At 47.8% G+C, this 12,985-nt stretch overlaps 1 protein-coding gene across 5 annotated transcripts in view; it reads left to right on the forward strand.

Moving 5' to 3' along the window:
* Positions 1–12,985, forward strand: part of Grk4 (G protein-coupled receptor kinase 4) — a 58,645-nt gene that overhangs the window by 829 nt on the left and 44,831 nt on the right. For all 5 annotated transcript variants that reach the window (XR_001231762.1, XM_005408756.2, XM_005408752.2 and 2 more), the window contains exon 2: positions 9,975–10,070. Coding sequence is in view for 4 of the 5 variants with exons in the window: in XM_005408756.2 (XP_005408813.1) it covers positions 9,975–10,070 (96 nt within the window). In the remaining variant the exon portion in view is untranslated. The remainder of the gene's footprint in view (positions 1–9,974; positions 10,071–12,985) is intronic.

Below are 12,985 nucleotides of genomic sequence, written 5' to 3' on the forward strand. Positions count from 1 at the left end.
GCCGCTGACGCGGTGCGCGTCGGGAGGAAGAACCCCGCGTGGAAAGCCCCCGCACGTCGGCAGTCCGAGCCGGACACCCTGCCCCGGAGCTCCGGAGTGCCTGCGGCCGGGATGCCGTTCCGGCCAGAGACAGGGCTCGGAGGGACCTGAGCAGCGGGTAATCCCAGCGCCCTGCTGGGCTGAGGCAAGGAGATCGTAAGTTCGAGCCCAGTCTGGACAATTTAGCGATTTAGTAAGTCCCTGACACAAAATCTTTTGAAAAGACTAGGAACATAGCTCAGTGACAAGGCCCAGCGTTCACTCCCCAGAACCGTTAAAAAGAATGAACTTTGTCCTGCAGTAAATCTCCGTATGGACTTGGATCTGTTTCTGAACTTCTTTTCCTCCGTTTACTCCTATGCCTCGTTGCATCGAATGATTTGTGTTTAGAAAGCGGGAGCTCAGCGTAGAGCGTGTGCCTCCTGTGCCCCAGACCCGGGCTTCCACCGCTTGCAAGAGGGGCGGGGTTTGAAAACAAAGGCCTCGTCCTCTCGCTGTGTTTGTGCAGTGATCGTGTTTTTTCTGCTCGTAAAAACAGAGTGGAAAGAGAACCCGGCCTTGGTTTTCTGCGAACACCCCACTCTTCCCCTCCCAGCAGAGCGCTTGGCTGCGCCAGCGCGTCCCGCGCTCCGCCCTCCCGCTCGCGCCTGGAAGGGGCTCGTCCTTGTGGGAAGTCGGGTCTGACTGGCATTAGGTCTAAACCTGTGTTCATTCCCCTCTACCTTCGTATCCGGCTACGCTGTACAAATAGGAACTATTGTACCGAGGGAACTTCATTATAGTGCTGCGGAGATTAAGGAATGAGGTAGATATAAATGTTCTATGAATGCCGAAAACGAAAACCAGTATCTTCTTCCACAAAAGCTTAGGGCAACAGTAATAGTTTCAAAAAAGAGTTTTGCGAGTTTTGTTCCTCCTATTAACGCCACAGCGTTGTGATTCTTAGGAGGCCTGCCCTCAGTGAGCAAGACTACTATTTATTGCTTTTGGAAGGAGTCTTTATGTACAGTTTTGTTAATATTAAAAGAAATTGAATATAAAACGTTAGACGTATGCTGAATGTTGGCTGTAATTTAGGACTGTTTCCCCAAGCTAATAACTGTTGGTCTGTTCGCTTCAGAGTAGCTCCTAAAGTGTATGTGTGGTGGCACAGGCCTGTAATTCGAACACTAGGGGAGGTTGAGGCAGGAAGACTACTGCTTCAAGCTCAATCTAGATCATTTAGCAACTTTGCAAGACCCTGTCTCAAAGCAAAAAATAAAAAAGAGCTAGGGATACAGCTCAATGCGAAGGCCCTGAATCCATCCCTGGTCACACACACACAGCGCCCAAGAGATAACCAAGCTTCTTCTAATATGTTGAGGTCATGACAAGTAGATACTGTAAACCAGGAAGTTCCCTGATTGACGCCAAATCTGTTTTGATTTTCAACTTCCCAGCCATCAGAACAAGTTTCTGCTGTTTCTCTCTCAGTGTATGGTATTTCGCTGTGGCAGCCCACACAGTCTAAGCTGGTCTCAAACAAGACTATTGGACCCTTTCTCCTCTGAGGAAGGTTGGCGGGTGCTGCCGCCTTCACAGCATTGTTTGTGACTGTGCCAGGCATGCTTTAAAGAAGAGTAAAATGAACATTTTGTTAATAAAACACAAAACAATCGTTTTTCTAATTTAGGAATTTTTGCCTATAATCCCAGCTCTCAGGAGGGTGAGGCAGGAGGATCACTGACTTTGAGGTCAGCCTGGGCTACGTAGTGAGTTCAGGGTCAACCTAAAACTGCACAGCAAGATCCTGTCTCCAAAAAAAAACCTATGGGCTGGGGATTTAGCTCAGCGGCACAGTGCCTGCCTGGCAAGCACGGAGGTCGTGAGTTCGATTCCTGGTACCAGAAAAAAACTAAAAAACAAACAAACAAACTCCAACCCCCCCCCAATTAGGATTTTTTGTATATAAGATATTTGTTAACCAACTTATGACTTTTGTTTAAATTCTTTTATATCATACTTCTTATTAGATCTTAACCCCAGTTTATCTGTTTGAAAAATCCACAGCATCAGTGCAGAGAGGATTATACGACATGTGCATTTAAAGTTGGCTTTGGTCTTCTGTTGTTGTGGTTTAGTTCTAAAAGCCCCCCGCCCCCGTTCTCATGTGTATGGAAAGTGGGTGGACTGTGGGACCCTGCCCTGCCCTGTCAGTGGATTTGCCCACTGAGGAGTTGGGCAGCTGAAGGTGCTGTTCAGAAGCAGGCCTGGATGGAGATGGTCACTGGGGTGTGACCTAAAGAATTCTTGTTCCCAGCTCCTCCCTTCTCTCTCTGCTTCCTGAGTTCCCTGGGTCGAGCGCCTTTTCCTCACCAGGCCCTTCTGCCATCCTGTTCATGCCTGGACTCAAACTGTGAGCCAAGGTAACCCTTGTGGGGCCAGGTATTCTGTCTCGGTGAGGGGGAAGTGGCTCAGACACACATGCAGCAATTCTGTTCTGAGTCCAGCTGTCGTATTTGGCAGTCTCTTTAGCACCCAAGGCACAGCTAATATATTCTGTTATCATTAGCAATGCTTTTGCTGAGGCTTCCTCCTTAGAATTTTTTTGGCTACAGAGTGCTAACTTAAGCATATTTGTAGCGTATAATGTAGTATTTCAATACGTGTATACAAGCACAATGACCAGATCATGGTAATTTACATATCCACACCTTAAACATTTAACATTTCCTTATTTTGGGAACATTGAAAACCCTTTCTGGGCTATTCTGAAATACACAAGTAATAGTTGTCAAGCATAGATACTTTACTGTGCTATAGAACATTAGAAGTTGTAATCCTGGCACTTAGGAGGCTGAGGCAGGAGGATTGTTGGGAGTTTGAGGCCAGCCTGGACTGCATAGCAAGATCCTATCTCAGAACAAAATAGAGAATGCTAGAAGTTACTCCCATGGAGACTACTTTCTAACAGGGTGGCCTGACTGCACAGACATGTGGTGTGCTAGCAAAGGAGGGGTGCCAAGACGGAAGGCAGTGCGGGGAAGGGGTGACAAGTGTCCACGTGCTGTGGGCCGATGTGAGGTTGGGCAGGGGCTGCTGATCAGTGACCAGGGCGTGGCACTGTGGCGGTGACGGCAGATTCCTGCCTGGCTTTTTTCCTGACCGTGCCTCACTCCTCTCAGGGCTCATTGCCCTGGCAGGCAGAGGGCACTGCTTGGCGCTTAGTAAAACTTGAGGTTAAGGAGCTGATTTGTTATTTTTGTGGAATTCAGGACAGAAGGTGAAATATACTAGAAACTAAAAGATGAGATTGGCAGGGAGGACAGTCTGGCCACAGAGCCTTGATATTAATGACCACAGCTAGCTGACGTTGTGAGGGTTTGCTCTGTCCCGGCAGAGCGCTAGATGCTTTCCAAGTACCGCCCTGCTTCTCCTAGGCGATAACTTGCTCTTTAACATTGGACCGAGGCCAGTTTTTGGTGAAAAGAGTCCTTGGGATTATGTGGCATAGTGTTTGGCACTTAGTGAGCAGGGGTGGCTGTGGTTGTAGGTTTTCCTGTTGTGTCCCAGAGTCACGATGAGGAGCTGGCACTGTGACATCACCTTGTAATCTGACTGCTCTTGAACCTGGTTCTTTGTGTTCAGTCTGTTCTCATTCTTAGATGCATGAGCTTCCCTATTCTGAATCCCATTTGTCCTCCTGCCCATTATTTCTCATGCCTGTTTCTTTATCTTCATCTGGTACCCCTGCTGTCTATCTGTCTGTCTGTCTTGTGTCTCTGTATCTCTCTGTTTTTTTTTTTTGGGGGGGGTCTGGCTAATTTGCCTACTCTGATCTCTTATGACCCTCCTGCCTCAGCCTCCTGAGTGCTGGAATTACAGGCATGCACCACCACACCCTTCCTCTTGTGGACTCAGGGTGAGAATTTTTTAGCTGGTGTCTCTACTTCCAGCCTTTCTTTTCCTTTATTGTACTCAGTGCTGTAAGAAGCATTTTCTGAAGCAGATTTGGCCACTTGGGTCTCATGCTGACAGTTTGGCCCTGGACCTCCACTGCCAGTCAAATACCAGCCGTTGGGGCATCATGGTCCCCGCCTGCCTGGCCTGGCCTGCTCTTTCTCCAGTCCCTCTGCAGCCGGGTGCAGATGCTCCCTGCGTTTCAGCTTCTGGCGCCTCCCTTCCCGGCGGGATTGTCTTCTTCCTTCAAGCTACAATCCCGGTATCTTTTGCAAGAGACTCGGGCCCTTTGTCCCTGTGCTTCTTGGGGCCTGGGCCTCGTGGTGACTGCCACAGGCAGCTCTGTGTCCCCTCTGTCCCTGGCACGCGGCGTATACCTGTGGGTGCTGGCTGAAAACTGGGGGAAGACGGTCTGCAGTTCTGGTAGTGACGGTGCCCAGAAGTAGTGGTTTCAGAAGAAGCTGGCAGAAGTTTGGAAGCAGGGTGCAAAACAGATTTTATTTAGCTTTTTAGTGCCAGTTGGCTTCATACTTAGAAATGCCAGACTTCTTATTTTCTTTATAGTATTTGCTTGCTTGAGACAGGGTCTTGCTAACATACTTGGCCTTAAACTATGTGTAGCTAGGCTGGCCTTGAACTCACAACCCTCCTACCTCAGCCTCCTGGGGGCTGAGATTATAGGTGTGCATCACCACGATCCTGGCCGGGTTTTTATTTTATACTGAAGGCTGTATTTTGTGTTTTTCTAAGTCAGCAAGGGAGTGTGGAGCTGTGCTGTGGACGCAGCTGTAGCTCCGTGCTCAGTGTTTACATAGCACCACCGCTGACCGAGGAGCGCTTTCTAGCTCACAGGCCATATGACAGCGTGGCCTTGGCTGCTGCTGGCCAGGGGCTGTTCGTCTCAGTTCCTGGCAGAGGTTGGTGCTTGAGGGTTTACACGGGAACCCTGCACCTTTTTTGGGTGCTGTTTAGGAAGTCAGTGTCGCACTGCCAGGTGAACGGGATCTGTGACGTTGCTGCAGCTGCTGAGCTGGTGGTGTCTGTCCCGGGGTGCAGCAGGCCCTGGGACCCGCATCTCGGGTCCCTGTCCTCATCCCCTGGGGCAGGTGCGGGGCAGGAAAGCGGAGTGACACTTGGCCTGGAGGCGCACGCCTGTGGTCCCAGTCTGGGTGAGTTAGGGAGGCCCTGACTCAGAAGGAAGCAGCAGCGTGGCTGGCGCTCAGTGCAGAGGCCCCGGTTCCATCCTCAGGACCACAGGAAGGAAGGGAGAGGGCTGCAGAGGGAGGAAAGGGAGAAAGGAGAGTGACAAGGACCACAGTTCTTCCTGCCGTGGGGGATCTAAAAGGATGATGGCAAAGGAATATTACTGAACAAGGAAAAGGCAGTGAGGGGCATTGCAAGGACAATGATCAAACTATAATACGCATTGAGATCCCCTCAAAATGTGAAACTGGGTGACGGTAGGTAGGGGTTGATGTGGGGTGAAAATGACCAGTGTGTGTTATGTGCATACATGAACCTTCCAAAATGAAACCCATTCGACTGTATAACCAACTCAGACATCACTTTATGGCCTGGCATGGTGCCATATCCTGTGATCCCAGCACTCAGGAGGCTGAGGCAGAAAGATCACCACAGTTCAACCGCCTGGGCTACATACTGAGTTCAGGACAACCTAGACTACACAGCAAGACTCTATCTCAAGAAAGCCAAAATAATTAAAAACATTAAAAAAGATAAATCATCATGAGGATGGGATAAAAAAGAATTAGGGTATATATCATGTACAGGTACAGATTCCTTACAATGAATGTGATCATTATGTATGACAAATATGTACTGATTTCAAAAAATGAACTAAAAAAATGAAAAGGTCATATGGGAAAAAAAATCACTTTACAAAATATCCCCCAAAAAGACAAAAAAGTGAAGTAACCTGCAGCACGTCTTGCAGAGGTGTCCAGTGAGGGCCTCAAGCAGTGGCGCCTCCGGAGCCTGTGTGCGGGGCGGCTGCTCACGGATCAGCAATGCCACCCAGCATCGGCTCCCTGCCGGTGCCGCGAGAGCTGCAGGGTCAGCAAAGCACAGTGCCCTCCCTTGGTCAGGTCACACCTTTGGGGAAGACAGGAAACAAAACGGAATTAAACTGCAGCGTGTTAGGTAACAGCTCAGTGCTATGCAGAAAAACACAGCAAGAAGGGAGGTGAAGGGCAGGGAAGGCCTGGCCTGGAAGCTGAGAGGAGCCCTGAGAGCAGGAGGCCCTCGGGAAGGGGCGCTGCAGGCAGAGGGCAGCGCGGCCCCGGGGCCCCACGGCAGAGCCTGCCTGGCAAGCTGGTCCTCCACGGTCCAGGAGAAGTGGCAGGGGACTTCGCGCCCCTGTGAGGACTGCACCTTGCACTCTGAGCCGCCTGAACAGCCAGAGGTTCCTGAATGGAAGCTGAGGGTGACTTCGGGTCTCTGCCACCAGGGAGCTGGGATTACAGGCACGAGCTACTGCGTGCACTTTGGGAGGTTGTAAACTGATTAAATCTCGTCATGGCACTGTCTGTGTTAGACTAGTGAGAGTACTCTTGCTGGTTCTTTTTCCCCCCAGTACTGGAGTACTCTTATCACTTAGCTACATTCACATTTCTTTTCCTTTTATTAAATTTTTTTTATTTTTTTTTGAAAAAGGGGCTCACTACATCAGGCTGGCTTTGAACTTGCTATGTAGCCCAGGCTGTCCTCAAACTCTCAGTGACCCCCCATCCCGCCTCAGCTTCCTGAGTATTAGGGTTCTGGGAACGCATGCTAGCTGTCCTGTCGTCCTCAGAGCGGGTTACTCAAACAGACTCCAGAGAGAGTTGTGAAGTTTCTCTGCTGCAGTGGCCCCTGGCAGGTCTCAGCGTGTGCCATGGAACCAAAGCGAGGGCGGCTCCAGAGGCTCCGGCTTTTCTTAGCGCCGCGGCCTGCAGGTGAGGGAGAGAGCACGGAGGCGGGCACGCGTGCGCGGCTGGCTGGGCACCCGTCCCTTCCAAGCACAGTCACAGAGAGGTCCCCGTCGCACAGCCCCACCTGCCCGAGACACTGGCTCTGGCCTCGCCCTTCGGCTGTCGCTTCCCGTCCCCTCCGGGCGACAGAACAGGTGCAGTGGGGACGGCCGACACAGGCAAGGTCCTGTGTGGAACGTCTGCGGCAGCCCTGACCTGCTGCTGGCTCCCTGAGGAGAGGGAACTAAGCCGGCTTCATCTCCCTGGAGCTCTTTTTTGATAGAAGAAAAGACTGCCTCTTTCTTCTTGGGTACTGGGGACCGAACCCAGGGCCTCAGTGCGTGTTAGGAGAGTGCTGTACCACTGAGCTGCATGTCGGGCCTTTTAGTTTATTCTGAGACAGGGTCACACTAAGTTGCCAAGGCTGGCTTGGAACTTGGCAGGCCTCCTGCCTCGGGCTCCTGAGTACTTGGGAATGCAGGTTTGTGCCTGCAGAACACAAGTGTGTTTTGTTTTTGACTCTACAGATGTGCATTACCTATGAAGAGTAATTTAAAGCAACTCCTATCATGGGGGTTGTCACAGCTTGTGTCTAGATGTCCCTCCAAAGCCTCATTCGGTCACAGGTAGGGCTTTTCAGAGGTGGCTGGATCTGGAGTGTGTGCTGCTGGGATTAGAAGTGTGTGATTACTAAATTAGTCCTCTGAAAGATTTGGCATAGTTCTGGGTAGGATTAAAGGTGCCCCACCCTGGGTGTGAGTGCTATCCACCCTAAGCATGCATAGCCTGGTTAAAATATAAGGGACAGCTGGGTGTGGTGGAACACATGCTTGTAATCCCGCGGCTCAGGAAGCTGAGGCAGGAGGATCATTGTGAATTCAAAGCCAGCCTGAACCTCAAGAAAATAAATAAATAAAAGACATAAGGGACAGAAAGAGGGTCTCTTATCTCTTGTTCCTTGCTGCCTTCTGCTTGCCATGGACTGTTCAATTTTTTTTTTTTTTGCCTTTTTTTTTGAGACAGGGTCTCACTCTGCAGTTCAGGCTCTGAGCTCACTTTATAGCCCAGGCTGATCTCAAACTCGTAAGGATCCTCCTGCCTCAGCCTCCTGAGTGCCTGCCTGCTCTCTGTTTCTAAAAAAAGTGGCTTGCCAATTAAACATTACCAGGCTTTGGGCTGCTTGCCTCTCCTTGTGGAGTTGGTTTCCAGGTTCTCACCTTGACCAACTGAACGAAATGGGCAAAACGCAGTGGCAGAGTTTATTCAAGAAGGTAAAAGTCTGGGAGAGAAGCTGGATGCAGAGTGAGCCCAGGCTGAGTGGAAAAGAAGGCGGGAGCAAAGATCAAAGTACACGCTGCCTTTGGAGACAGGGCATGGGCTGTCATGGAAAGGCGTGACAGCAAAGTCTTCACGGGCCAGTGTGTCCTTCTATGCTGTCTCTGAAACCCTGGAGAACTTTCTACATCCAGGTTCTGAGAGGCGGTGTGGAAATCCCACGCCTCAGGCTGACGTCAGGTCTAGGCCATCCTCCTGAAAACCTGCTGGAGTGCTCCCCAGAAGTCCACGGTCAGGGCTTTGGGAATTGTGGCTTTGGGAATCGTGTGTGCATGTGTCTAATATCTTCTAATTAACAGGCCACACCTACTTCCTCTGCCGGTTTTTTTTAATTTTAATTTTTTTATTTTAAAAATAAAAGGAGGAAAACATTAACAGACAGACAACCTTTTACAAAATAGCAAAAGAACAGTACAGACAATACAGAGTTACAAACAAAGTGGTAGGAAATTAACAATGCTTGTTGAATTACATGTTGATATCTTCAAAGTGGTTTCTCATGAAAACAGATAGAGACACGCAATATTGATCAACCAAGGACTCACTGACAGTTTCTTTCAGCAAAGAAATAGAAGACAGTAGAACAAGTATGTTAAATATTCTGTATATACAGACATACAAAATTTCTCCTTCTTTCCCTTCTCTTTTCCTCCATCCCAGTTGCCCTTTACCCTTGAGTGTTTTCCTGTCATTTAGCTCAGCGGCAAAGCACCTGCCTGGCAAGCGCAAGGTCTTGAGTTCGATTCCTGGTACTGGAAGAAAAATGAAAAACAAAACAAAACAAAACCCCAAATCCTCTGCCGGTTTTGCCACACCTGATGTCCTGTGTCATGGCTACTCGTGATGCCTGAATGGAGGTCTCCTCTGATGCTACTGAGTCAAAATAGTATTCAGTTGGCTAATACTTTTCTAATCATTTATCACTGATTTGTAGATCTTCCTTCCCTCACCTAGAATGTAGGGCAGGGACTTTTCTTCTTTCAGCTTTGGGGGTGGAACCCACGGCCTTATGCATGCTAGAGAAGTACTCTACCACTGAGCTACACTCCAGACTTTGTGGTTTTTACCATTGGTTTCCCAGAGATTTCAACATTTTTAGTATGTAGTAGGTGATCAGTAAATATATGTTCACGGAAAAATATAAATATTTGTCCAGCAGCTAGTTCAATATATCACATTAGATGTGGCTCACAAATTTGGAAGCTGAGCCTCAGCAGAACTACTTACAGGTCAGGGCTCCATGGCTTCTAAATAACAGGCTGGGATTGGTTGCACCGCTGGAGTTTTTCCTTCATAAAGCCGACTTTTTGGGTAGCACAAGTCATCATAAGCTTAAATTGTACTCATCCAGTCAAATATTGAGATATGTTAGTGGCCGTAGTTGATGTAACTGGGTATTAGCGCGGTGTGGTGGCACATGCCTATAATCCCAGTGCTCGGGAGGCTGAGGCAGGAGGATTGTTGTGAGTTCGAGATCAGGCTGGGCTACAAAGTGAGCTTAAGGCCAGCCTGAACTGCATAGCAAGACTCTGTCTCAAGAAAAAAAAAAAAAAAAAAAAAAAAAAACGCAAAAAACCCCTCGATATTGCTGGCTATGAAAGAGTGCCTTCTCTATTACAAGCACCATGTCAGTACATTTAGTATTTTAACAAAGAAACTCAGAAAAATGCCTCTTTTCTTTTTCAAATTTAGGAGGATATGGCCAAAAAAATGGTCGTAGTAAGAAATGGAGGGAGATGCTGAAGCTGCCCACTGTCAGCCAGTGCCGAGAGCTGAGGCATTTCATTGGTGAGTAGACCGCTGGCTAGGGTCTGTGGTCTGGCTACGCTGCTTGTTAGATTCTCTCTATTTCTTCTTTTCTTTTCTGTTACTCTGTCTTTAACTCATATTTGTTTAAAAAATTTTTATGATAGATTCTCCTATCCCAGGAGAAAAAGAAACCTCTAGATTTTCTAGTCTGCAAAGATAAAGTATACGACTGTTGACTTCTTCATAAAGAACGTTTTTAAAAAGTAGTCTATTCTCACTGTTCCGTACATAGCAGGAGACAAAGTGAAAGTTCCTCTCCGTGTCCCAGGCAGTTGCTGTCTTTGGAAATGAGCACTGTTAAATGTTTCTTAATACAGTGGTGCCTCGGTTCATGAACTTAATTCTATTGCAGCCAGAATCGTGGAGTGAATTCTGTGACTAAAATCATGGAAAGAATTAAGTTCATGAACCAAGCTACCATTATATCCTTTTAGTTTCCTATGCATAATAATAAAAGTTATTGGTAATTTGATGAAAGCATTAGTCCAATAAAAACATAGTATGTCAGGGTGGGGGTGGCTCTGTGGATGTGAATATACCTTATATTTCTTCTTTGTGACTTTTGGCCCACAGTATTTTTTTTCCATATGGAGATCTTAGTTATTTACATATTATTATTTTTTTACCTCCTGTGTTTCATACTGTATTTGGACAGGAAGGACATCTTTATTGCAAGATGGTTTTTATAAACCAGTCATCTTTTTCTTTAGTATTATAATAGTTCTTTTTAAAGAAAGTTTATAGCTCAGTGGCATAAGTGCTTGCCTAGCAAGCCTGAGGTCATGAGTTCGATTCCCAGTGCCAAAAAGAAAAAAACCAAAAAACCCCCCAAGAAACTCAAGTGCCTGACTAGCAACCTCAAGGTCATGAGTTCGATTCCCAGTGCCAAAAAGAAAAAAACCAAAAAACCCCCCAAGAAACTCAAGTGCCTGACTAGCAACCTCAAGGTCATGAGTTCGATTCCCAGTACCAAAAAAAAGAAAGAAAGAAATTACCGAAGAAAGCTTAAACATCTCAAGTGATCAAACTTAGTTTCAGATGGTTCACAGAGGGAGGTAATTTTTGTTTCCCATAAATGATTACCCTTATGATCAACCTATTGCTTTGGCCTTGTAAGCTTTAAATATAGCAGCTGGTTTGAGGCAGAACTGTAGTCCATCCATTCGTAGTGCACAGTCACGGCTGGAGACACGGGGCACTTGGTGCAGCACTGCCCCGCACCGGGCCTGGGTCCAGTCCCCAGCGCTGCCAGTGAAATAAAGCACACATCCTGGCGTCTTCCACATTCTCACGACACTGTGCGGCCGTCACCACAGCCTCGTGACATCTTCATCAACCCCACGAACCTTCCCTCACTGCAGCCCGCTTTCCCTCCTCCACTTCCAGCCCCGGGCGGTCATAAACCCGCGTCCTGTCCCCTCGCTTGCTTGTTCTGAACACTCCATATACATGAGAAGCATAGTCTAGGTGGTCTTTCGTGACTGGCTTTTTCCATGTGACACACTGTTTTCAAAGTTCATCGATAATGCTGTAAGCGTGGGTAGTACTTGTTCTCCCTTCAGTTCTAGAGACTGAGCAGAGCGCTGCTCTGCCACTGAGCTGCAGCACATCTCATTGCGTGAAGTGGCCATTCTTTCACCATGGATTTGTCTCAGCAGCTTGTTAAACATCAGCAGAGCCTGGCACAGTTCTGCCTACGGTCTCACAGCAAGCCTGCGTCAGGCAAGCTGCAGCAAGCACCCAGAGCCCGCTCCGCGATGGGTGTCCCAAGGTGCATGAATTGCTTTTCTAGACTGAAACTTCAGGTTTAATTGCAGTGTGGGCATTGAGTCTCTAAAAGGTTCACCATCACTGGTCTGGCTACTTGGGAGGCTGAGGCAGGAGGATGGCTTGAGCCTAGGAGTTTGAGGCTAGCCTGGGCAACACTGGATTTGGCTATAAGATCAAATCTTTGGTTCTCTTTGTATGTCACTAGAACATTACTGAGTCAAGCTTTTGTTGAATGAATGAATGAATGAATGGGTGAAGATGTACAGACAGAACTTCCACTGAACAGAACAATGTTTCCCCGAGATAGTCTGTACATGCGGTCTTTATTTCCTTTATTAGTGTATGTAGCATTTGATTTAGTGTGACAGAAAGCATAGCTTGGATTTTTCTAATTATCATCCTTTAGTTTTGAAGTTCTAGAATAGATTGTACAGATAAGCAAGTTATAAAACACTGGATTAAGCTGGGTGTGGTGGCACACACCTGTAATCCCAATTTTCAGGAGGCTGAGGCAGGAGGACTGCTATGAGTTCAAGGCCAGTCTCCACTACATAGTAAGACCCTGTCTCAAAAAAACAAAAAATAACACTGAATTAGTGTTCTCTCTATATGAGAACTAGAGAGAAAGAGACAGAGACGGAGAATGTGTGTGTGCGCATGTGTGCTGGTGACAAGTGGCTTGTTCTTGTCTCAGAAACTGTCTCTTACTGGTTGGTTCCCTAACCAGTTGGTTTGTTGCTGTGCCTCTTGTTCTGACCGTGTGGCCCTGTGGGCCACCGTACCCGCCCTCCTCTCCTCCAGACATGGTGGGCGCCCTCGCTCAGGGTGCCAGCACAGGGGGGTCAGAAGCCCAGCACCAGCTGCTATGACCCTGCAGGATCAGGACCTCTGTGCACCGCTTTGGAGACCTATTTTGTGACATATTTCTTGATTTATAGTACTTTTCATAGGATGTAGAATCTAATGCATGGAAAAGTGAAATTTTAAATGAGAGGTTAAAAAATTCAGATTTTTGTTTCTTTTTACCTTTGAAACAGGGTCTCTTAAGTTGTCCAGGCTGAACTCAAGCTTGCCATTCTGCTTTAGCCTCCCAGAGTGCTGGGATTACAAACATGCACCGCAAC

Source organism: Chinchilla lanigera, unplaced genomic scaffold (assembly GCF_000276665.1).
Source record: "Chinchilla lanigera isolate Chin_1 unplaced genomic scaffold, ChiLan1.0 scaffold00113, whole genome shotgun sequence".
Classification (NCBI taxonomy): domain Eukaryota; kingdom Metazoa; phylum Chordata; class Mammalia; order Rodentia; family Chinchillidae; genus Chinchilla; species Chinchilla lanigera.